General features: G+C 37.3%; 1 protein-coding gene across 1 annotated transcript in view; it reads left to right on the top strand.

Annotated features, from left to right (window-relative positions):
• LOC110208093 (solute carrier family 15 member 2-like) overlaps positions 1 to 27374 on the top strand; it is a 96306-nt gene that overhangs the window by 57560 nt on the left and 11372 nt on the right. Inside the window, 4 exon segments of the mRNA XM_020985912.1 lie at positions 768 to 856; positions 4275 to 4359; positions 18325 to 18459; positions 24457 to 24621. Of these exon segments, the coding sequence (XP_020841571.1) occupies positions 768 to 856; positions 4275 to 4359; positions 18325 to 18459; positions 24457 to 24621 (474 nt within the window).

The raw sequence follows: 27374 nt of genomic DNA, 5'->3' as shown, positions 1-27374 counted from the left end.
TGTGAATGGGAGCAGAAGGAAATTGAAGCTTTTAGCATTCCCTTTCAGTCTTGGTATAGGCAGTTCCAGGGTGATTTGCATGGACCCAGTCTGGTGATGAGGGGTTTGGTGGAAGTTTAAAGGAATATATTTGCCCCTGCTCAAATAGCAGATTGAGTTCAAGGGGGTGGCAGGTAATAGGGTGGGAAATCAGTTCAAAAGACAGATATAACCCAAGCACAGTGATTTTGTTTTTGGAGGGGGAACGGTGACAGCCTATCGCAGCTATGGGTTTGACTCATAAAAGTCTGAAATGTCCTAAGGCTATGGCTAAAAATGCTGAAACACCCTCCCTATAAAGAAGAGGTTTTATATGCTAAATTTTAAAATAGGGCTTAATTCTCAATTATTCCCTAGTTTCAAAGTATCTGAGAATCGGGAGGAAAATCAGTGTGAATTAGAGAACTTTCATGCAGGGGAAGGGTTTGATTCTCTTTTTAACTCATGTCCAAATATTTGAATGTAATGGTTTTTCACTCAAAAGGAGCAAGATTCCAAGAGAGCCCTTCAGACAGATACAGTACAGTTCCTCTCCAGCTATCTCTTTGCTGCTTTCTTTTTACAAATCTTCATTCTCATAATGACTTGTCATAACTCTTTCTAGCCAATCTAGTGTCTTCTCTCTTCCCAAATTACCAAGGGTTAAAAGAAGCATATGGTGGGTGACTAATTATCTGAATGTCTCTGAGTATGGGCTTATCACTGATTTTTCTTATCTGGTGTCACAGTTGTTGAATCCCTTCTTGATTCTCATCCTTATCCCAACATTTGATTTGGTCATCTACCCACTAATCAAGATGTGCAGAATCACCTTAAAGTAAGTCTTTCTTGTACTCCTCCCCTAGAATGTTCTTCTGAGATATCTCTATTTCCAGGAAGAACCGTTCCTCCCAAAGTTCATCCAGGGTGATATGTTTCATATTGGTAAAATTCTTTAGAGAAAGAGATAATACAGATTAGTTATATTCAGTACAGGGCTTTTTGGTTTGTTTTCATTCTATGAATTGGGAAATAGAAGTGGAAAACATGTGGATCCAAATTATGCAGTCAATTAAAGAAGGAAAATCAGATATATATCCTAGCTCTACTGCTAGGCTCCTTGCATGATTGACCCAAGGTAAAACCAAGAAACAGGAAAAGTTAATTTTTGGGTTCCTTCCCTGTAGTGTCTCTCTTCCCTCTCTCTTCCCTTCTCCCTCATTCCTATCAAAATTTGCTTTCAGAATATGATTTATGTCAGCTACTTATGCCTTAGTATCAACTTAAGGAAAGAAGGAAACAAGCATTTATTAAGCACCTACTATGTGTCAGGCACTATGCTAAGCACTTTAAAAATATTACCTCATTTAAACTCCTGACTATCCTAGGTGATAGATGCTATTATTATCTCTGTTTTACAGTTAAGGAAACTGAGGCAGACAGATAAAGTAACTTGCCCAAGGTCACATAGTAAGTTTTTGAGCATTAGGTCTTCTGAGGGTTATTTTCATTTATTATCTCTAACTGAAGAAAGAAAGGCTTTGTTCTTTCTGAAAAGAATTTATGGCATCCAGAAATAATGAGAGCTATGGGCATAGTGGAGAGTGCAGGCCTTGGAATCAGTGAGACCTAGGTTCAAATCCTGCCTCACTAGCTTTCTCAGCCTCAGCTTCCTCATCTGTAAAATATGGGGTTGAATCAAGGAGGTAATTGGTGATTCAGGACAGCTCATTCAGGCCTAGATATACAAATTTGGGAATCACCTTCATAGAGATGATAATTGAACTCATGGGAGCTGAAGAAATCATCCAGGGAGAGAAGATGTAGAAAGAAAAGAAGGCCCAATACAGAGCTTAGGGACATTGAGTTATGGGATGGGAGAAGGGTGACGGTCCAATAAATTAGCCTGGGTAAGACAAGTAGTTAGGAGGAGGTCCAGGAGAGAGCATTATCCTGGGAAACAATTATGATTATTACAGGGGAAATAATAACAACTGGTATATAATGCTTTGAGGTTAGCAAAGTATATGTTAACTCATTTTGTCCTCACAACAACCTTGTGAGGTAGGCCTTATTCTTATCCCCATTTTACAGATGAAGGATCTGAGGCAAAGAGAGGGTTCAGTGACTTGCCCAGGGTGATGTGGTTAGTAAGTATCTGAGGCAGGATTTAAACTCAGAAAGAAAAAAAAATATGGGGTTGAACTCAATGACTTTTAAAGTCTCTTTGGGCTCTAGATATCTATTATCTTGTGAAATTTTCAAGGGAAGATATTTTAAGGCAAGGGGACTTTCTGCGAGGAGGTGTATACAAATGTATAAAATGTATAAAATGAGGGTACTTCCTGATCACACCATATATGAAGCACTGTCTATGAGTATGACGAGCTCTTGCTTCATGTTCAGACTCATCAAGTTTTCTCTGTTGTGTGAAGATCTTTTATTTCTGGGACCCAATGATTTTGAGGATTCCCCCAAACAATTGATTTACTAGTTATATGTTCTTGGGAAATCACTTCATTGCTCTGTACCTTCTTATCTATAAAATTAGGGGGAAGAGTAAAATGATCATCCCTTCCAGCACTAATGTTCTTTTTCATTTCCCAAGAGTTCCATGATTACATATGCAACAAGCACTCCCAGAATTCCCCTAGCACAAAATCACAGAAGAACTAAAAAAGTTTTGTTACATTCTCTTTATGCCTTTTTATTAAGATCTTGAACATAGAAGTACTTGCATTTATAACAATAATAGTTAACCTTTATTTAGCTCTTTAAAGTTTGCAAAGAGCTTTACATATATTATCTCATGATCACAGTGTACCCTCAACTGAACAATCCATTTTTTGGAGGGGCTTGGCAGGGGGTAGGGAAGAGAGTTTGTATAGAGCAGCTCCCTTTTACATGGCCAGCCTCTGGCAAAAGCAAACTGAAAAAAAATTCTCTGGCTAAGGATATTGTCTAAGACTCAAGCAACTTCAGTTGTGGGTTCTAGACTTGTTAAAGGGAAAAAATTCAAGGAGAATTTCCAGTGCTTCATGTCTTTCTCTATTAAGCTTCCCAGCAGTTTCTCCCCTCAAACAGGAGCAATCTCCCCAAGAACTGGGTTTTTTTGCTTGGTATTTCCCCCTTATCAAACAGAGATAAATAATTATTCAGCAGATATTTTGAAAGTATTTCCTTTCTTCCTCACGTCTTCCTGTATTTAAGAGACTGCCTGATTTAGTGCCAAGTTTATGAAAGAAGCTAGAAGTGTGCTAATGGGGACCTGTAAATTCTAACCTATGTTAATTTACCATTTTACTATCACTAATAATACATTATAATATGATATGGTATGACAATATATAATGGAGTGTAACACTGCATAACATAGTTGGGGGAGGGGGGAGAGGATGGGGGGTCTGGACCTGTGATTTCATTTGTTTGGGCAACTAACAGTATTGGCAGTTGGAGGCTTCCTAAGGCACTGATAGTAACTTGCCATGCTCTCCCAGCTACTGTAACTCAGAGACAAGAATCAAATCTAGGTATTTCTGATTCCAAGTCTGACCATCTAACCAATATGCCAGGCTATTTCTCAATACAACAACAGTAATAGTAACAACAATATAAAAAAAATGACAATAATGCATATGCCTAAAGGATACCATCCTGTGAAGAAATATAAGTAATGGCAGGAAGGGTAGTATGGAGAAACATCCCCTTTGGTTAGAGAGGTAGGGATAGCCCCTCTCTAAGTACGCACATATACACATGTGCATGTATACAAATTCACATTCAATATTTTTGTCCTAGAGCAGTTGAAAAGCCTGTGTGTTTTAGGAGGTAATGGAAGCCATTTGAAATAAGTTAGTATAAAGAAATATACTTAATTAAAATGATTTATTAAATGGTTTAACCATATTGACCTATGGTAATTTTGATTCAATAAAGTGTGAACTTTTTAAAAAAAGTCAGATTGCTAGACCATGCTAAACTATACACTCAACAACAGTTAGTACATTGGAACCGTATGAGACAGATACACTGATATCTAATGCCTCTGCTTTTAAATGCAGGAAGTCAGAGAAATCTGAGTGAAACAGGGTATTACACGGAGGCTATTTTACTTTATTGTTTGGTTGAGGTGGAAGATTCACTTTTCCTGGTGTGGCCTAGGCAAAATCTATGTCACATTAAGTGTAACTGCCTTTTCATGGGCCACTCGTTATGATCTTTTGTCCCACAGATTTTTTTTCTCCGTCCCTCTGCAGACCCATTACTAAGATGGTTATTGGAATGATTCTGACAGCCTTGGCATTTGTTGCTGTAGCCATTCTACAGTTTAATGTGATGTAAGTATAGACCATCATAGTGCCCAGAACCCCAGGGGTTATAGAGATTGGAAGGGTATCAGCCCATTGCTTTGAGTTTAGAATTTTTCTACTAATTGTGGAAAACACTCCTTTAGTTGTACATTTTGCAGTGGCAATTAGTATAAACTGTTTGTCAGATTATGTAGTAAACTGTTTTGTATCAGATGGATACAAAGTGAAAATATCCCATATCATCACCCAAGTCACAGGTCTAAGGATTATCTATCTGGCCCATCCACACCTCATTGTTCAAGGTAACTCCTTTGTGAGACAATCTATTTAAATAGGGGTTATTTAATGATTTATGAGGAGTGTATAAGAGGAAGCCTGTTGTGCTGGTTTGATTGATTGCATCTGTTAATCTTTCTTTGTGAGTTTTCCTGTGTCCTTTTCATGTGTGTGTTCCTTTTTTCCACATTATATATCTAAGGTCCACATGGTTAGGAATTGGGTTTTCTCTATACACTCACCATGTCTAGTCCAGTTTTCTATGTAAAGCATTAAGTATAAGAAACATCTCAGTTACCTGAAGATTAGCCTCCTAGCAGCCTAAAGAATATGAACAATTGTGAATATGGAAGTAAAACTAAATTTCCATCAGCGAGGACAGAACCTATAAAGAGCAAAAATAGCTAAAGAGAGCTCCAGCACCAATGGTTCGAATACTCTACACAACACAATGAGATTGGTCACACAGTGAGATTTGTTGACCAGAAAGGAATATTCTAATCAACTAGTGATGGCTGTAAAAGTCAGTCCTATCAGTCTGAAAGCCAAGAAGCCCAGGAAAACAGCAGAGGAAGGAGGATTTTATGTTAAAATTAAAAAAGACAAGAAAAAAACCAGGGAAAAAGTGAAATGGCAGACAGAAACCTTCATGGAGATTAGGAATGATGCTGGTGGTGGGGGTGGGGTAGGGAGAATAGATACTGGCAGGATGAAGAAGTGAACCAACTATGAGGAGAGTCCTAGAACAGCTCTAAAGTACAAGGAGAAACACTCAGCAAGACAGTGATGGAAAGAGCATCATGGGACCAAAATAACTGGGTTCAAATTCTGACTCTGCTACTTACTACCTATGTGACCTTGGGCAAGACACTTAACTTCAGTTAAGACAGTTTAGACACTGAGCTTCAGTTATCTTATATACCAAATTTGATATATATACACATATATACACACACATACATATACACACATACACATGTATATATGCACATATATACACATATGTATGAATGCATATATATATTACATATATACAAATATAACATATATATATTACACACATATATATGGCTCAATTATCACTAAGGTTCCTTCCAGCTTGAAATCCTATGGAATTGCTTGCATTTCTAAAGCATTTGAAGAGTTATAAGAAGTTCTGTTCCCAATTCTCTGAGATAGGTAGTGACAGTAGCATCATTCAGTAACTCCTTAGGAGCATCCTTAGGTGATGCTAAAACACATCAACCTTAAGACATTTCTGTAATCTTGTGTAAGGGAGTGTTAGGCATCTAGTGAAAGGTTAGGCTAAGTCCTTTAATAGCTTCATCAAGTATCTTTCAAGTAGTGCCATATGGAAGGCACTAGGACTGTTCTGAAGTTGGGACAGGAAATGTCAGAAGGGAGGGAGGATTGTACCATAGAATTCACTTGTGGTACAGTGATAAAGTTATAATATAATAGAATACTTTAGGTTGGATGGTAGCATATATGCAAGAATGAAAACATATATAACATAGATTTGCAAAGTTCCTCCTATGTCCTTTAGAAAAGCCAAAAGACTGAGTGAGCTATGGCTTAAAAAACAATATGGAGGCATATATAGGATGTGTATGATTTGAAAACTTTGAGCACAGGAAATTTGATAGCTTGTCGAAATGGTTTTTTCCCTCAATTCTGAGTGAAATAGTTTTTTGAACACTGTCATCCCAATGCATTTGGCTAAATCTTCTCTTATCTCTTTCCATTTTTTTCCTTCAGAGATTTTGTCCTCTTTAGTCCTTAGAACATTACTTCAGATTAAGCACTCAATAAATGTTTGTTTAATTTACTAGATCTCCTAGATATCTCTTAGACATGGCATATGGCATATCTATATCCATATATATCTTATATGTTGTTATAAAGTATCTTTTATGAGCAAAAAGATCAGAGGACGTTTTACTTCCTTTTTTGGGGGAGGGGTGAGGCAATTGGGGTTAAGTGACTTGCCCAGAGTCACACAGCTAAGTGAGTGTTATGTGCCTGAGGCCAGATTTGAACTCAAGTCCTCCTGACTTCAGGGGCAGTACTCTAACCACTGTGCCACCTAGCTTCCCCTTGCTTCCTATTTTATAATGCAAATCAAGACCACCAGGGATGGATCCAGGTAGAAAAATAACTGATGATGAAAATATAGAACTGCTCAAATATGATTTTGCTTCTGTTTTCTTTGAATGCTCTTTAGACTGCGAAGGATAGACCAAAAAAAAGTTAGCAGGCAGCAGAGTCCAAAGATTAGTGAGGCATCTAGCTTTCCTTAATAAGTTCAAGTTAACAAGGTCCTAAAGAATTATTTCCTTGGGTTCTGAATGACTTGACAGATGTAATTGTTGCAAGATCTTGGAGAATGGGAAAAATGCACAGAAATAGAAAAGACAAATGTCTTCATTTTTAAAGAAAGTAAGAGGGGAGAGTTTGTAGACTATAGAGCAGTAAGCTCAACCATTTTTGGCAAAATTATAGAACAGAATTATAGAGAATTATTAATGGAATAGTTAGTGAGCCCTTAGAAAAGCAGTAATCACTAAAAGCAAGTATGATTTCCTCAAGAATAGTGAGTATTAGACTAATCTCATTTCCTTGTTTGATAGAGTAATTAGGGGAATGCTACAGACATAGAACACTTCAATTAAGCAAAGCATTTGACAAAGTGTCGCACAATATTCTTGAGCAGAAGATGAAGAAACATGGGTTGAATGATAGTACAGTTAAATGCGTTTAGATCTGATTAATGACCAGAGCAAAGAGCTGTTATTAATGGTTATTTGAGGTCAACTTGGAAGTTTCCAGTGGAAGGCCTCTGGGATCTGTTCTTGGTGCTGTGCTATATTCAATAATTAGTGACTTTGGTGAAGACCTAGATGGCATGCTTGTCAGATTTACAAATGAAGCATAGAAGGATAGTGAGCATGTTGGATAACAGAGTCCAGATTTAAAAAAGATAGTAACAGGTTGTTAAGATGGGTTGAGTTGAATAAGATTATGATTATTAAAAATAAATATAAAATCTTAAGTTTCAAAAATCAATTTCACAAATACAGTATAGGGAAAGGAAGGCTAGATGACAATTCCTATGAAAAAGGTCTGGGCAGGGCAGCTAGGTGGTGCTGTGGATAGAGCACTGGCCCGGGAGTCAGGAGGACCTGAGTTCAAATGTGACCTCAGACACATAACACTCACTAGCTGTGTGACTCTGGGTAAGTCACTTAATCCCAATTGCCCCACAACAAAAAGGGAGTCTGGGTATTTTAGTGATCTGCAAACCCAGTATGAGTCAAAAGTGGGACATGCGGCCAAAAAATGGAATGCTATCCTAAGTTGCATTGATAGAAGCATAGCATAAAGAACAAGGGAAATAACAGTTGTGATATATTCAGCCCTTGTCAGGACACATCAGCAGTACTGTGTCAGTCAGTTCTGGGCGCCACAGGAAAGACATAGACTAGCTTGAGTGTGTCTAGAAGAGCGTGACCAAGATGTTGAGAGGCCTGCAGAATATGCAATGCAAGGATCAGCTGAAGAGACTGAGGATGTTTAGACTGTAAAAGAGAAGACTTAAAGGATACTGTACGCTCCATTCAAACGTCTGAAGGATCGTCATGTTGACTAAGGGATTTGTTCTGCTTGTCTCTGGAGGGCAGAACTGGGAACAACAGGTAGAACATTTTAAAAGGCCAACATAAGGGTAACCTTCCTTGCAGAGCAATCCCGAATCGGGCTGCCTCCAGGAGGTGGTTTTAGAGATCTTCAAGCAAAAGCTGGGGGGTCACTGTTACAGAAACTGTGGAAGGGAATCTTGGTCACGTAAAGGCTTCTGAAATCTCACCCGCTCTTAGGTTCTATGATCTTTCCTCTCTTTCCTTCTGTCCACTTGTATCCATCTCTTTTTTTGCACTCATTCTCTCTTCCTTTCTTCCTCTACCTGTACTCTTGATCATATCAACTCCTATACCTTTTTGTTCCCCCTCAGTTGTCTGAAATCCCTGAAACATCTTTAATCCTTCTTGCAAACATATATCTCTCCTAACTTGATGAACGCTATAGTTACCATCCCTATTTCTTGTCTTTATTTCATATCTACTTTTCTAGACTAAACAGTCTATACCAAATGCCTCCATTTCCTCACTATCTACTCTGTCCAACACACTTGCAATATGGCTTCTGATCCAGCAGTCTACTGAAATAGTTCTCCTAGAGGTCCCTTAATAACATCCTAAATGCCAATGGCCATTTCTTGGGTCTCTTTAACCAACAAAAATAGTTCTCAAAGGCTGCATCTCAAGTCTTATTAGATGCGCTACAAACTTCCCTATATCCTAAGATTCATCCCAAACGACCTCCTCTTCACCTTTATAAATGTTATGTGTACCACATTCTTTCAATCATTTAAGCTCAAAACTCTAGTCATCTCTGTCTCTTCCTTCTCTCTACTCTACCTCTTCCAATTAGTTGCGAAGTCTGTCACTTTTTCCTTTAACTTCTCACCACTGTCCCTTCCTTTCTGGCCTCTGGGCTCCCAAAACCCTAATTCACACTCCTATACCTCATTACTCAACCATTTTAATTGCCTCCTAACTTGTCTCCCTTTTCTAATCTATGCTTTACTTTGTGGCTAGGTAAATATTCCTTAAGATTCATATTTTCTGAAAAAATTATGAGAAATATGCCAATGATGAACAATCAAGCTGACTGAAGGGATTTTTTTTTTTTTAAAAAAGAAAGCAAGTTTCAGAGTATCTCTAAGGATCATTCTTCCCAGTGGCAAATAATTTAATTCTCTGGATCTCAGTTTTCTCATTTGTAGAATATAGTAGTTTTGCTAGATATTCTCTATCATCCCTTCAAGATCTGAGATCCTATAATTATTTATTCTTATGCCAACTCTATCTAGAATAACAACTATAATATTTTATAATAATTGATACACATAATGATGCCTCTGACTTATCAAGACAATGTTAAACTATGTTCAATGTATTCCATCCAAGGAGATGGGGAAGTGTGAAATACTTTTAAGACATTTTTCTTTTAAAAATTGTTAGACTTAACCTCCATATCACATCAGTGCAAAAAAAAAAAAAGATAAAACTTCAGTTATCTGGAAAATTAACTTGCAAATATCTAATTCCCCAATCATACTAAGTAAATTATTACCATATTATTGTTGTTAATAATAATAAAAACAAAATGACTGTCCCATGAGTTGATCAGTTGCTTGATGACTTTGGACATGCAATGAAACAATTCCTTTATTCACATTGTTTAAGAAAACTGAATGACTGGAAAAGAAAGTAAGCTGGTCATGTCACTTGAGTTTGGGAAAACAGATGGACAGCCCAAATACTGCCCTGATATTCACAAAATCGTGAAAGAATCGAAGGAGGGCCTCTAGCACATTTTTCCTTTGGAGAATTTCGTGGAAAGAGATGGAAGAATTTCATGTGATCAAAGTGTGGATAGGTGGCAGACTGCACCAGTGGAGGAAGTGCCAGTTCCAATTATATCATCAATCAATTGAAGTATAATAACAATGAGATTAGGGTATGCCATTCAAACTGTTCTGTTATGATAGTTGTGTTTTAACACTAACATCAATCAAGTGGTTGTTCACCCACACTGTCTTTCATAATGATGTCCACCTTGATGTCTCTATATCTTCTCCTTATCAGCCTGTATTACTGACCCATCTAACCAGGCTCCAATTTCTTTTATTCCTTCTCTTATTTTTCTTTCCTTCTTCCATGCATGTGTGCATACGTACAAAATAATCTGATTGATTTTTTAAAAACAAATATAACAGAACTTACACATCCAAATGAGTATTGCCCTCTTTGAAATAGTCACCTTAGGAGGCTATATACTTATTCCAACATAAAAAAATTTTTTTGAACTCTTTTGGAATTGCCTTCAGAGCCTGCAGTACATTCTTTTGAATATCCTCATCGGTGACAAATCTTTGTCCTTTGAAAGTGGATTTGAGTTTTAGAAATGGCTAAAAGTCATTTGGAGCCAAGTCTGGTGAATAAGGTGGGTGATCAAATAGGGTAATGATATGTGGTGTCAAAAGACAAGGTGTGACTATAAAGTAGCTAGATTGATTGTTTTTCTTGTGGCTCATAAAGTAGCTTTGAAGGCAATTTCAAAAGAGGAGTCTGGAAAATGTTTTGAGCAATGGCAGGGCCATTAACAATTTCCTGCTTTGAAGTGAACAGCACTCCTTTGGGTATATAAGTACCAGTATGATTGCTTAAAATTCAATCTTATTTTATAGTCATATCTCATATTTGGGGCTGCATGTGCTGGTGCATTTATGGATGTGGAGAGGTGTGTGTGTGTGTATATATATATATATATATATATATATATATATATATTATATATATATAATATATATATAATATATTATATATATAATATATATATAATAATATATATATATATATTATATATATATATATATATATATATATATATATAGAGCGAATCTATGGATGTAAATTATGTGTATGAGAGAAAGAGGGATTAAAAGTAGGAGTCTGAGTTGTGGCCATAGAACCCTATATATTTTCTTTTTTTTTTTTTTCTGGGAAAAGATGATAATATGGCACAGGGTTTGAGTAATTTTTACGGAAACTTGAAATAGGAACATGTGCTTGCTGCTGCTTTTCCTCTGCAGCTACTGCTGTTAACTGTTTGATCCCTCCCCGCCAAATCCCTTCAGAGTCTTCCTAGTCTTGCAGCAATACTGGTATAGTCCTGTCCCAGCACTTCTTCCTCTTTCTATTAAGACAAGGGGAAATTCTATATGGTAGGAATTGCTCCTGGTAGCAAGGTCTGAATTATTTCATACCTCTCTCCCTACTCTTTGTTAGTGTCACCACAATGGGGGTCACTTTGAGAGTACAACTAGAGTTGGTATTAATGGTAAAGCCAGGACCAGAGCTGAACACCTGAAATTCATTCTCTGTATTTCCAAAAGGCAGTGTCTTCAAAGTACTGAGAATTTCTCTAGGGCTAAGAGGAGCTCTTTTGCCTAAATAAATGAACTTTGAAGTGGGAGTAGTAGTAGAAGGGAGAGGCATTGCTAGAAATAAACTTTTTTTCAGTTTAAATGTGGTAGGGAATAAAAAAATGAAGCAATCGACAGAGTGTAAGCTCCTTGAGGTGAGAAATTGTTTCATTTTTTTGGTCATTATTCCCAGTGCTTTGCACAAAGTTGATGCTTAATAAAGTCAACAATTCAATTAAACATTTATTAAGCGTGTGCTATATGAGGAGGCATTATTCTAGGTACAGCAGTGTATCTAGGAGATGCAAAGACAAAAATGAAACAGTCTGTCTTCAGGAAGCTTATATCTATCTACTTAAGGTATATAACATGTATACAAGTAAGTAAATACAAAGTATATGGAAAATAACACAAAGTGATTGAGATGGGGAGGAAGAGGAGGAGGGCAGAGGGGGGAAAGAGGGAGAAAAGAGAGAGAGGAGAGGAAGAGAGGAGGGAAAGAAGAGAGAAAGGGGTGACAGGAGAGAAGGCGGAGAGAGAGAGCAGAGAGGAAAAAGAGAGAAGAGACAAAGGAAAGAGAGAAGAGGTAAAGGAGAGAGAAAAGAGGGGTGACAGAGGAGAGAGGGGGGATAGAGGAGAGATGGAGGAAGGAGAGGGAGAGAAAGATTGAGATTTAATAACTATGGGCATTAGGAAAGAATTCATATAATGAGTGGTGCCTGATCTATGCTTTTTATGGAAGCCTGGAATTCTGTGGGGAGAAAGTGAGGACAGAATCCATTGTGAACTTGAACAAAGGCATGGACATGGGAAATTCCATGTTCTTTTAGGTGAACAAGCAAGTAGAAAATTTAGATTGTAATGGAGGACGTGTGAAGGGGGATAATATGAAATTACCATAATGATAAGTAGGAGCCAAATTATGAAGGACTTTAATTGCCAGGATGAACAATTTATATTTCACTCTAGAGGCAATAAGGAAGCCAATGAAAATTTTTTATTGGGATGAGGGGGAGTTTATATATGCATTTTAGGGATATCAATATAGCATTCTTGTGGAGGACAGACAAGAGAGGAGAGAGAGATTGGAGGCAAGGAGACTCAATTAGAAGGCTATTGAAGTACTCCAAGTGAGAGGTGAGGACAGGGTAGAGGATATGCGAATAGAAAGAAGGGGAAGAATGTGAGAGATATTGTGGTGATACTATCTACAAGACAATTGAATACGAGGGGATGTGAGACAGAAAGAGTTGAGTGTGACTCTAAGATTGAAAACTTGGGTTAATTGAAGGAGAGTGATACTGTCAACAAAAATACAGAAAAAAAAGAATTTTGGAGGAAAAACGAATGGGTCTAGGCTGGGAGGCGGAATATAATGAGCTACATTTTGGACATATTGAATTTGAGATGTCTTGGAGTTGAGAGAGATTAGTGCTGGATAAATATATCTGAGAGTCTGCATAAAATGATCGCTGTATCCGTGGGAAATTAAGAGCTCACCAATGTTCTTTTGAAGTATTCTTTGAAGGGAGACAAAAGCGAAGAGGGTCCAGAGCAGAGCCTTGAGGGACTGCCATACTTAGGGAGGGAGGGCAAAGATAATAGTAAAGGAGACAGAGAAAGAAATGGTAAGACTTGTAAGAGGAAAAAGGAGGATGGAAGGGGATGAGCATTTATGTAGCATCTACTATGTGCCAGGCACTGTGTTAAGTGCTTTACAAATATGATCTCATTTGATCCTCACAATCCCCTAGGGAGGTAGATGCTATCATTATCCCCATTCTACATTTGAGGGAACTGAGGCCAGCAGAGGTTAAGTGAATTGCTTAGAGTCACATGGTTGGTAAATGTCATGGAAGAAAAGGGAAGAATGTGTCCAAGGAAGATAGCATCATAAACAGTATCAAAAGCTACAGAGAAGTAAAGTAGAATGAGAAATGAGAAAAAGTCTTTGGTTTTAGCAGTGAAAATCATTGAGGACCTTGGAGAAATCAGTTTAAACTGAGTAGTGAGGTTGGAAGCCAGACTGAAAGGAGTTAAAAAGTGAGTGGGAAGTGAGAAGTAGTGGTAACAAGTATATCCAACCCTTTCTAGAAGTTTGCCTCTGAAAAGGAGAAAAGATACAGGACCATAGATTTAGGGAATGACAGGATCAAGTGAAGGTTTTTAAAGATGGAGGATATCTGAACACTTTTATAGGTGTAAGAAAGAAGCCAATGGATAAGGAAAGTTTGAAGATGAGATGAAATTGTTGAGGTGACAAGCTCCTGAAGAAGATAGGAGAAGATTAGATCAAGAACACAAGTAGTAGAATTAACTTGGCAAAGAAAAGGACAAGGACTACCTCTTCATCAAAGGTGTTTGTTGAAATGAAGTACCCACTATTTGTAAAGAAGAAAAACCAAGAAACTGTACCTTCCAGCCTATACAACCACACTTTTTTTTTTAACCCAGGATGGAGGGGAGGGAGAGGAGATGAGAATTTTTATTTCATTGGTATAGGGAACTCCCAGCGAGGAAACTCTACCAAATAAGACCAGAGACTTCTATGCAATTTATGGTCTTAGAGCTCTACATAGTGCATCGAGAAATAAAATAACTTACCAAGGGGCACGCAGCCAGGGTATATCAGAGGTGGGAGTTGAATCTCATTCTTCCTGACTCTGACACCAGTTTACCTCCCTGCATCCCCACCCCCAATACATATTCCAAGTTCTGGAGTCAGAACTTAATGTTATCAATCTTGTGGGTTACACTAACTTTTAAAAGTCTTACTGGTATGGGGACCCCCCCCTTCTTCCCCTTGACCTTTGGTCAATAAATGATTGTTAGCTAATCTCTATGTCAATCACTCAAAATGCATTTATAAAATACATTTAGCCCCAGGGACACTAAAAAGGCATCATAATAGGTTCCAGGCCTTCTAGTTTTGTTGAAGAATCGATAGGCAAATGCCAAGGATTCTTTTGCCTGGATAAATGTTTGGAAAAGTGACACAAAAAGTGTTTCAACAACCTGGTAGTTTTAGAAAGCAGGAAAAAACAGGTATTGGAAAACTAGTATTTGGAAGGAAGCTATTTTAACAATATACATTTAGAATTGTAAAGGACGTGAAAAGTCATCTAGTACAATCCCCTGATTTTACAGTTGAAGAGCAGAGGTCCAGAAAAGGAAACATTTGAAAATCACATGTCCTATTAATGGCAACTTTGGGGTGTCACAGGCTTGGATCCAGAAGGAAAAAAAACAAAGCAATTTCATGAGGCTTTATATAGACATCTTAGTCTTTCACTCAGATACATGTGGGTCTGACTTTAAAGTGATATTTTATGAATAAAATGGTAGGATCTCAGAACAGAATGAACAAGCAGAGCATCTTGGTACACAATACCTCTCTTCCCCATAGAGGAAGCAGTTACAGGTTGCCCAAAGAAAAGTGAAATCACACAGAATCATAGATCTTTAGAACTAGAAGAAATTTAGAGAGAAGTAAATTGCAAGTATATTAATTTTAGATTGTCATAACAATTCCATCAAAAGCCAAAATAAATGGTTTTGTTATTGTTATTTCTATTTACGTTCAAACAAAAGGACCAGTGATTCACCCTATTCAGTTTTCAGTCTTCTAATTGGTCATTTATGGTCCTCTGGGATCTAGACTCCAGGTCAAGGGTTCCTATAGTCCAAGAAGATACAAGTGAACCTTATTATTTTAGGATTTATAGGTAAAACTCTCATAGACTCTTGACATCGGAAGAGACCTCAGTGGTCATCTGGTCATGTTTTTACATGAATGGCATTCATTTCTACAGCATCCTTAAGAAGTACTCAACCAGGAATCAGCCTGAGGACCCATAAGAATGGGGAAGCCACTATCACCATTCTAGTTTTCAGACGGCTCTAATTTTTAAAAGTTTTATTTTTATTATTACATTGAACCAAAATCTTCTTCTTGGGAACTTCTGCCATTATTTTTGTTTTCTAAATTCAAACTGTCTACTGAAACAACCATATCTTTTTCACTCAAAATCATGCCTCATCCATCCTATGCTTATGCTCTTGATTACATCTCTGTTCAGGTTTCTAAATGCTTTGTAAAAACTAAGGAGTCTATGTTTATAGAGGAAACTAAGATCATATTTGATTTTTTTTTTAAGAAGAGAATTAACAAACCATGAAGATTAAAATATGAGAACCAGGCTGCACAGAAAATCTTATCATCATATAATTCCAGTTAGGGAACTGAGAGTAGGGCATAACGTTTGAGAAATGTTCTTGGAATTTTTTTGATTTTTATTTTCAGTTCCAAATTATCTCCCTCCTCGCACCCCTCCTCCACCCATTGAGAAGTCATGAAATATGATACCCATTATAAGGAATATACTTGGAAATTAACTTCACGTAGGAGTGGAGGTGATGGTAGAGGTGTAGGAGCGGTTTGCTCTACTTGGCACATGTCCATGATAAAGGTAATGTCATTATGGCTACCTGTTGCCAAATGAGAATAATATTGGGACCCAATGAAATGACTTTTCCAGCCAATAAACAGCTTAGGCAGAGTGCCTTGGAGAGTGGATGCCCAAACCTATAGCAAGGTTGTTGAATGGCTAGGCTGAGGCATTAAGGCTTGGTAACTAACCCTGAGAAAAGAGTTTGTGACAATCACAAACTCAGAGAAATCTAGACCTGAAGTTAGAAAAAAAGAAGTACGATATACCACTTTGGCTAACAGCACAAAGGCCTCCAGGGTGTAAATGCTATATTTAGAGGTAATGAAGCTAAAATCTGATGATAACCTGAAGAGGCAGAGCCCTGGCTCTAGAACCCCATTGTCAGAGCAGTCTTTCCTAAAAGGTGAATTTGCTGAGAGAATTTAGCATGGATTAAAAGAACTAATCCCTGGCTAGGTCACAGGCTGATTTCCCAAGTGGAATCCTATGAGGAGAGCTGGGAAATGGAAGCAACAGGTGCAAAGCAGTGTTTCCTGGGAAACCTTAATTTAGATACTCCGAGACCCAAAGACAGGGCTTCTGGCAGCAGAGAAGAGCTGATATTGTACACATTAAAATGACATTATGCGGAAGGAAAGTGCTAAGGAGTGCCTAACGAGCCTCCAGAGGAAGGTTCTGTGGTTTCAGCAGTGTGCAAAAGGGCTTCCTGTTCCAAATGATCTCTTCTGACTGCAGACTGATGATTGAAGTGACATCATTACCTCTCTAAGACTGGGCTTCGATCTTGCTCCTTGACACTTTTAAGCTAGTACAAGTAATTTATACTTGAGGGTGAATAAAATTCACATGCTTTCTTGATTTTTTAAAAAATAGACAATCTCAAATTACTCATTTCCTAAGGTCAAAGTAGTAAGGAAGTGACCTGAGTGACAGAAGGAAAGAATAAAGGATTTTTGGGTGCTTGAGGCAATGTTGTTCAGTCCTATCCAACTCTGTGACCCCATTTGGGTTTTTTTTTTTTGACAAAGATACTTGAGTGGTTTGCCATTTCCTTATCCAGCTCATTTTACAGATAAACAAACCGAGGCCAACAGGGTTAAGTGACTTGCCCAGGGACACACAGCTAGTAAGTGTCTAAGGCCAGATTTAAACTCAGGAAGGTGACTCCAAGCTCAGCACTCTATGCACTGTGCTACCTAGCTGCCCAAGACAAACTCCTTTACAATTTCTCCCCAGGCCTGCCTGCCACTGGGGACTTTTTCATGAACTAAACTTTTGGACTATAAAAAATAATAAGCAGTACTTGTGGTGAGTTGCTATAGTATTTTGGATGACTAGAATTTTCCTGTGCACATGATAATAGCTGTTCTTTTTCAAATAAACCTTCCCTTTGGCACATTACAGCCAGTGTGCTTGCTAGTAAGTGTTTTAGTGTTTATCCTATTGGGCTTCCCACAGGAGATATATTTTCTTTCTTTTTTTTAAAAAATTTTTATTTTTTTGCTTTTAGGCAATTGGGGTTAAGTGACTTGCCCAGGGTCACACAGCTAGTAAGTATTAAGTGTTTGGTCCGAGGCCGGATTTGAACTCAGGTCCTCCCGACTTCAGGGCCGATGCTCTATCCATTGTGCCACCTAGCTGCCCCCTAGGAGATACATTTTCTAGGCTTTAGGTGAAGGGCAGAAATGAGACACCACTGAAAGAAGTTACTAGAGTCCTTTAGATCATAAGAGCCCTTCAGGTGAGGGTGAAGTGCAACAAAAGTCAAATTCGAAAAAAATTTAGATGTCTCCTATACAACCTTACTGGCCCTTCTTATCCCCTCCATCTTCCTTTGTGTGCAAACATGGAATTGATCTCTTGATTTAAAAGATGGCTTTACACAGAATGTGGGAGGCTCTATGGGCCCAATAGAGGTTCAGAACAAGGCAAATTCCTTAGGGAGGTGTGGGTAAGGACAGGAAGTGGAGAAGGAAGAAATGAATCTAAGAAATCTAGTGGAGAAAGAATGACTATTACTTGGTGTTAAATTGGATGGTGGAATGTTGGAGGATGGGGGAAAGAGGGTTGAAGGGAAGAGATGAATGAAGAATTATTCAAAGGTTGTTTCCCATGGGGTTAGTGTTCCTTGGATGGGCAGACTGATGGGGTCAGGGCTGAGTTTTGATCTATCTAAAGAGTACCATGAGTGTATTCTCTGACAAAAATCTCCTATCCTTAGAAAATGGCTCCAGCCAAGCCAGCTGACAGAGAGAGCTTTCTACAGATCGTAAATCTGGCCAAATCAGATGTGAAGATGATAATGCAGAGCAATCAGGGTGATACCTTGTTAGCAAAGCCCATGAAGGCCTTTCAGGTAAGGGGAGGGGAAGGGAAAAATGAGATGGAATGGAATGGGTTGGGTTGATTTTGTAGTAAGTTGTATTGTATCTTCCCCATCACCATTATCACACTTCAGCCAAATATCCTAATATCTTAATTTGCTGGTCTCTAGAGCATGGGTTCTTAATTTTTTTTTTGGTCATGGACCTTTTTGACAATCTGGTGAAGCTTATGGACCCCTTCTCAGAATAATGTTTTTAAATGCATTAAATAAAAGAAGGGTTACAAGAGAAACAAATTATATTGAAATTAAGATGTAGTTTTTTCTCATCTAAATTTATGGATCCCCTGAAATCTGTACAGGCATTCTTGGGGATCCATTGACCCTAAGGTAAAAACCCTTGTTCTGGACACCTTTGAATGAAAGAGCAGGTAATGAGAATTATGAGTATACCTTTTTTAAATTACAAAACTGTCATTAATTAGGGAAAGTTATTTATCTAGGGTTAGAAGTGTGAAACATAACCACAGGATATTAGAGCAGGAGATCATCTACTCCAACTCTCTCATTTTTAGTACAAAATTTAGTCTTTACAGAGAATTATGGAATTGAACTAAGGTGAGTTTATGCTAATAAATAGCTAACGCCACAGATAAGGTCCAAAATGTAGATGTACTGGTGTGGCATTGCCATGTCTACTCTGTGTTTTTTTTTTCTTCTTGGTTAGGCAATGGGGTTAAAGTGACTTGCCCAGGGTCACACAGCTAGTAAGTGTTATGTGTCTGAGGCTGCATTTGAACTCAGGTCCTCCTGAATCCAGGGCCGGTGCTCTATCCACTGCACCACCTAGCTGCCTCCCAAATTTTTTTCTTTTTTTTAGGCATTTGGGGTTAAGTGACTTGCCCAGGGTCACACAGCTAGTAAGTGTCAAGTGTTTTAGTCTGAGGCCGGATTTGAACTCAGGTCCTCCTGACTTCAGGGCCAGCCATGTCAACTCTGAAGGCAGGATGGGAACATCAGAATCATTAGAAGACATTTGGCATCAATATTTTGGATCCCCTTTGTAAGGACTCACAACATTTATGAACTAAAGGAAGCAGTAACTATTCTAATAGGGCACTGTGACTGAGGAAGTGACATTAGACATTTCTGCACCTACTCAAATGGCATGGCTCTGTAAAGGAGTAGTGTCTTAATTATTGAAAGCATATTAGCTGTGAGGAGCAGAAGAAAGGAAGGATGTATTCCCTTCTTTGTACAACAGGCACTAGTATGGTTTACCACCAGATAATATCATGGTAGGGATTGTGATACTTTCGAGTTCCTGATTGTTTTTTTTTTTTTTATTCCATCTGAGTGTTCATAGTTGTAAGCTGCAGTGATTTAGAGTAAGGTTTTGGTTGGATCTTTTGGAAATTTTTATATTTTTTTCAAATTACATGTAAAAATTTTCTAATATTGCTTTTTTAAAATTTTGAGTTCCAAATTTTCTCTCTCTCTTCCCTACCCCCTCATTCACAGCAATTTAGTGTAGATTATACATGTGCAGTCATATACAACATATTTCCATATTAGCCATGTTACAAAAGAAAACAGAAGCCCCCCACACACAAAAAAAACCCCAAGAAAAATAAAGAAAGTTTAAAAAGCATGCTTTGATCTATATTCCATAAATTTTGGCATGTCATTCTCTTTAATGAAATTATTAATGTTTCTATGATTTGTTTTTTGACGCACTCTTCTTTAGGATTAGATTATTTAGTTTCCAATTAACTTTTAATCTATGTTTCCACATTCCCTTATTGAATGTAATTTTTATTGCCTTGTGATATGAAAAGGATGCATTTAATATTTCTGCTTTCCTCCATTTGGTTGTAAGGTTTTTACGCCCTAATACATGGTCAAATTTTGGGTAGATGCCATGTACTGCTGAGAAAAAGTTATATTACTTTCTATTCCCATTCAGTTTTCTCCAGAGGTCTAACATAACTAACTTTTCTGACATTCTATTTATCTTCTTAACTTCTTTCTTGTCTATTTTATAGTTAAATTTATCTAGTTTGGGGAGGGAAAAGTTGAGGTGCCCCACTAGTATCGTTTTACTGTCTTTTTTTTTCTCCTCTAACTCATTTTACTCTTAAGTATTTCTCTTAAGAATTTGGATGCTATACCATTTGGCGTTTATATGTTTAGTATTGATATTGCTTCATTGTCTCTGGAAGTTTTTAGCAAAATGTAGTTTCCCTGCTTATCTCTTAATTAGATCTAATTTTGCTTTTGCTTTGTCTGAGATCATGATTGCTACCCCTGCTTTTTTATTTTAGCTGAACAAAGCACAATAGATCTAGCCCCTTCCCCTTACCCTGTGTGTGTGTGTCTCTGCTTGAAGTGTGTTTCTTGTAAACAACAGATTGTAGGATTCTGGTTTGTAATCCACTCTACTATCTGCTTCCATTTTATGGGTGAGTTCATCCCATTCACACTCACAGTTCTGATTATTACAGGGCCTATTTCCCCTGTTTATCCTTTTTTCCTCTCTCTTTCCTTTCACCCTGTCCCTCCTCAAAAGTGTTTTGCTTCTAACCATGACCTCCCCCAATTCACTATCCCTTCTATCAGTTTCCTCCTTATATTGCCCCCCTCCTACTTCCCTATAGTCAAGATAAATTTCTATACCCAGCTGAATATGTATGTTATTCCAGTGAGAGTAAGGTCCTAAAGTTGCCCACAACTCCTACCACAAACATCTTCCCCCCCACTATAAAACCTGTTTCTCACCTGTTTTATTTGAGATAATTTAACCCCATTCTACCTCTCTCTTCCCCTTTCTCCCAATGTATCTCTTTAATTTAATTTAATTTTGGGGGGTATCATCCCATTATAGTCAACTCACACCTGTGCCCTCTGTCTATGTATGTTCCTTCTAACTTCCCTAAGAATTATAAAATTCTTACGAGTTATAAGTATCATATTCCCAAGTAAGAATGTAAACAGTTTAACCTTATTGAATCCCTTATGATTTTTCTTTCATGTTTAGCTTTTTATATTTCTCTTGAGTTTTCTGTTTGAATGTTACATTTTCTATGCAGTTCTGCTTCTTTTATCAGGAATGCTTGAAATTACGTTTTTCCCTTGAAGGATTTACTTGGCTGTGCTGGGTAGGTTCTTCTTGGTTGTTTTCTCAGCTCCTTTACCCTCCAGAAAATCATATTCTAAGCCCTCTGCTTCTTTAATGTGGAAGCCACTAAATCTTGTGTGATCCTGACTATGGCTCCACGATATTTGAATTGTTTCTTTCTGGTTGCTTGAAGTATTTTCTCTTCGACCTAGGAGCTTTAGAATTTGGTTTATATTATTCCTGGAAGTTTTCATTTGGGTATCTTTTTCAGGAAATGATCAATGGATTCTTTCAATTTCTATTTTACCATGTGGATCTAAGATCAAGGTGATTTTCCTTGATAATTTCTTGAAACATGATGTCTTGGCTCTTTTTTTTATTATAGCTTTCAGGTAGTCCAATAATTTTTAAATTATTTCTCCTCAATCTCTTTTCTGGGTTAGTAGTTTTTCTGATGAGGTATGTCACATTTTCTTTTATTTATTCATTCATTTCATTGTTTTATTATTTCTTGATGTTCATATAGTCATTAGCTTTTACTTGCTAAATTATAATTTTTAAGGAATTATATTCTTCAGGGAGATTTTGTACCTCTTTTTCTATTTGGTCAATTCTGCTTTTCAAGGTGTTCTCCTCAGTGGATTTTTGTATCTCTTTTACCATTTGGCCAATTTTGTTTTTTATTTTTAATATTTTTCATTTTTTGTGTCTCTTTTCACCAAACTGTTAACTCTCTTTTCATAATTTTCTTACACTACTCATTTCTTTTCCCAGTTGTTCCTCTACCACTCATCTCTTTCTTCAACTCTTCCAGGAATTCTTCTTTTGATTGGGTCCAATTAGCATTTTTTCTTTGTGGCTTTTTGTAGCTGTTTTAGCATAGTTGCCTTCTGAGTTTATGTCTGGGTTTTCCCTGTCACTGCAGTAGCTTTTTATGGTCAGATTATTTTTTTATTAATTGCTCATTTTTCCAGTCTATTTCTTGACTTTGAACTTTATATCAAAGTTGGGCTCTGCTGACTGGGCCTGGGGAGGTATTGTGCCAAGCTTCAGGCTTTTTCATACTGCTTTTTTCAGAGTGAGTCTGGGGTCTGCAGTTTTTCTCGTACTTCCAAAGTGGTGGTATCCTAGGAGAGGCATGATCACTGCTGTCCTAGTCAGTGCTCTAGTCTTTATCCAGGAAGGGATCTGTTACCCTGCAGCTTCATGTGCTAGGCTCCTTTTCGCTTTGGTATTGTAACCAATTCCCTGTTCCCTTGTGACTGACCATCAGTGTTCCTCTCCACACTGGAACTGTGATCTAGAACTCTGTATGGAAAAGAGTTGCCAGTCAATGCTAACTGTACCCAGTGCCAGCAAAGGATCCCCTATTATCTCCTTCTGCCCAGTTGTCTGACCTCATATCTGTCTCTGAGCTGAGAGCTCCCAAAGCTGCTGCTGCTGTGGCTGCTTTTGCCACTATTGTTTGTGTGCGCTTCAAGGAGTCCTTTACCTCAGTGTCACAGATTTCTCCTGCTGACCTCTTAAGATTTTTTAGGCCAGGAAAAATGTTTCACCCTGGTCTTTTTTTTTTGGCTCTGCCACTCCAAAATTTTACTTTGAGGCCTTATTTTAAATTTCTTTGGAGTGGAATGTTGGGAGAATTCAGCTATGTGGCTACCCCTAATCCACCATCTTGGCTCTGCCCCTTTCATAATTCAAAGTGGTTTTGATACAATAAAGTTTAGACCCTTTGAAGATCTGTTTTTCTATTGCCTGTTTATTGATATGCAACATGCAGGCAAATATATGTGGAAATGTCGGAGACAGTTTTGAGTAGATATCAAATTGGATTTGCCTGTAATTGGAATAAAAAGGGAGATACTTTTGCCCAGAAAACATAGGATTCCTTTGTAGGATATGGATTTCAGAATCTGAATGCACAGCTCAAAAAAGAAAAATAAGTTTATATAACATTAATAACTAACATTTATATATTGTTTTAAGGTTTACAAAGCACTTTATGTTTTTCCTTTGGTCTTCACAACAGTTCTGTGAGGCGGATACTATTATTATCATTTTACAGATGGAGAAACTGAGGCTGAGAGAGGTTAAGTGATTTACCCAAGGTCACATAGCTAATAAGTGTCTGAGGCAGGATTCTAATTCAGATCATCCAGACTCCAAGTATAGCACTTTTAACACCTTCACCACCTACCTGTCTTCTATATTTAACTTTTAAGGAGTAAATGAAAAAAGCATTTATTAAGCACTTACTATATGCTAAGCACTCTACTTACCATTTGGAACTAAGAGAAAAAGATGATCCCTGCCCTCAAGGAGCTTATGCTCTAATTGAATATGACAACACATATAGGAGGGCCCAGATGCAGAGCATAAGGTCTTAGGGTTTCAGTGATAGGATTGATGGCAAGCCCCCCAAGAGTTCTAAGGATGCATTAGGGTATCTACCCTAAAGAGCTAGGAGTGCCCCACCAACAATGGGAAAGAGAGAGAGAGGGAGATTCTGGGTTTCTATTGATAAGGGTACGTATGTAAGTTAAGGGGGAGTGTCTGATGAAAAGGCCAAAAGGGGAAAGGAGAATTTGCAGGAAGGTTGAAAGAGGGCTTGGTAGCACCCCAGGGTGGGGAAAGGGGAGAGCAGACCTATTTTATAGCAGGTCTGGCTGGGTCCCTTACGGTGCTCTGGCAATATAGGTCTGGGGTGGCCTAGGGTAGAGAAGGAGCAGGTCTCGAGATAGATAGGAATTTACGGAAAGTAGATTACAAACTGCCTTTGCTGTTTAGGCAGATCTATGCACCCTGCTGCACATATCTCTGCACCCTCTCTCTTCATCCCTTTATGCTCACATGAAACCCAGAAGGGAATAAAGATAGAAAACCTAATGAGTTTATGGTTACTTTCTCTACAGCAATCACCAAAATATTCCAAACTCCTTCTGAACACTGAGAGCCAATGTTTCCAGTTTCAGCTACAGTCCAGGAGCTCATCTGTCAGAAATGAGCATGTGGTGGAGGAGAAGAGCCGATATAGCTTGGTCATTCATGGAGATGGAAACAGAGTCTCCAGCATCCTGGTGAGGGCTGAGACATTCAGTATGCTCTCCTTCATGGGCATACTGAAGTCCTAGAGATATGAGGTATCTAGTATATTAATTCTTTGGCAGGGGCAGCTGATAGGCATTGTGTCTCTAGGGAGGCTGGCTTCTCAGGGCCTGGGAAGTTTTATTAATGCATTCATTAATTCATTGTTTATGGAATCAATCAATGAGCTATAGTGTATATCCTTTACACTGACAAGTTTGCATTGGTCAAGTCTTCACAACACAGAGTGAATCAAAGGATTGAACAGTTATCTGGTAATTAAGATAGTTAACCCAACTCCCTGAAAACCATAACCAAACAAAAAACCTGCTCTGTATTAAAAAATTATAAGTGAAAACTGCCCCAAACAAAGTGAAAACAGAATGAATGCACCAATTACCTCCAGAAAGAAACTCTAAAATAAAAATACTCAGGAATGCTATAGCCCAAATCTAATGCTTCTGAATTAAAAAAAAAAATACAATAAGCAGGCAAAAGGGAAGAATCCAAGAACCAAGAAACTACAGTCAGGATCACACAAGACTATTGCAACTTTAAGAAAAGAAAAAATTAAAGAAAATCTTTAAATATAACTTATTTAAAGAAACTTTTAAAATACAACACATTTAAAGATGAAAATTTACAACATAGAATAACTTACCATGAAAAACTGAATATACTCCTATGGGGGGAAATGGACCTTTATAGACCAGAAGACTTTAAAGCATTTCTGTTTAAAAGACCAAAGCGAGGTAGAATTTTTAAAATGCAAACCCAGAAGTTAAAAGTAACCCAGAAAAGTGCTGGGATGCAACTACAGCAGTTTTTAGGGGAAATTTCATATCTCTAAATACTTTCATCAACAAAAGAGAGAAAGACTTTATCAATGACTTTTTGCATGTAACTAAAACAAAACAACTGTGAGAAAACCTCAGATTAACAACAAAAACCCCAACCAGACATAAATAAGAAATTCTAAAATCGAAGAATAAACAAATTTGAAAACAGAAAAACCCTTGAATCTGTAACTGAGTTTGAATTGTAAACTAAGAGCTGCTTTTTAAAAACTAATAAAATAGGTAAACCACTAGTATATCTGTTTTTTTCTTTAAAAGAGATAAAACTAATCAGAAATTTCTAATCAGAAATAGAAAAAGGAGAATTAAGAAAAAATGAATGAGAAATAAATGGAAATTACTAGAAACTACTTTGCCTAATTACATGCCACCAAAACTGTTAAGATGAATGAATACGTACAAAAATATAAATCACTCAGATTAGAAGAAGAAATGACCCAATCTATAAAACCAAAACCAAACAAAAGGAAAAACAATGAAGAAGTCATAAAGATAATAAAAAAGAAAAATAATTCCAAGGCCAGATGGATACATGTGAATTCTATCAAACATTCAAAGAACAGCCAAATCTAGTATTATATAATTTTTTTTCATTGAACTCTTGAAACTCCTTCCATGAGACAAGTACAGTCTTGTTTTCTAAATCAGGGGGAGATAAGACAAAGAAAGAAAATCAGACTAATTTCCCTAATGAATATGGATTCAAAAATATTGAAAAATATCTAAAAGATTATACACTATGACCAGCTTATATTTATACAGGAATGCAGGTTTAGTTCAGTATTAGGAAAATTATAAACATAATGGAAATTATTAATAGCGATAATAAAAATTACATGACTACATCAATAGATGCAGAAAACGTTTTTGAAAAATATACCTTTTTATATTAAAAAAATATTTAAAAATTTAGGAACAAGTGATCCATTCCTTGAAATGGTTTATGTCTAAAACTTGAGAGCTAGCATTATCCTTAATGGAGAAATACAAAAAGTCTAATCAGATCAGAAGTAGGGGCAGCTAGGTGGCACAGTGGATAGCGCACTGACCCTGGAGTTAGGAAGACCTGAGTTCAAATCCGGCCTTAGATACATAACATTCACTAGCTGTGTGACTCTGGGCAAGTCACTTAACCCCAATTGCCTCACCAAAAAAAAAAAGTCAGAAGTAAAGCAACTATGTTCACTTCATCACTATAATTTGATATGACATAATTCTAGATATACTAGCCAGGGCAATAAAACAAGAAAATAACTTGAAAAAATAAGCACAAAGCAGAAACAAAATTATCACTTTTTTGCAGATAGTATGATTTGCTTAGAGAATTGTAGAGAGTTGACTATACATCAGTTGAAACAATTAATAACCAACAAAACCTAGCAGAAAAAGAAAGATAAATTCCACTCAGAATAACTATGGAATGTGTAAAATATCCAGAAATCCAACTACTAAGACATGGAAAGGAATTATATGACTATAACTGAAATCTTTGCAGAAATAAAAATGGACTTCAATAATTAGAGAGATATTGATTGCTCATGGTTTGATAGAACCAATAAAATGGAAATGACAATATTACCTAAATCAATTAACTTGTTCAGTGCTATACCAGTCAAACTACCAAAAGTTTTCTTTATAGAATGAGAAAAATAATCAATTCAGCTTGAGGTACACACAGTCAAGAGTTTCAAGGGAAATTTTTTTTTTAAATGGGAAGGGAGAGCCAAAGCAGCACCAAAGTATGTCACAAAGCATTAATCATAAAAAGTATTTGATACTGGTTTAAAAAATAGAACTGTTGATCAGTGGAACAGATAAGTACCCAGAAGCAATCAAATGTAGCAGCATAGTCCTCAATAAACTGAAAGACAATGACTATTGGGGTAAGA

The sequence above is a fragment of the Phascolarctos cinereus genome, unplaced genomic scaffold (assembly GCF_003287225.1).
Source record: "Phascolarctos cinereus isolate Bilbo 61053 unplaced genomic scaffold, phaCin_HiC Scaffold_726;HRSCAF=1367, whole genome shotgun sequence".
Taxonomy (NCBI): domain Eukaryota; kingdom Metazoa; phylum Chordata; class Mammalia; order Diprotodontia; family Phascolarctidae; genus Phascolarctos; species Phascolarctos cinereus.
Note: the sequence above shows the minus strand (reverse complement) of the source record. Positions and strands in the feature narration are given on the sequence as shown.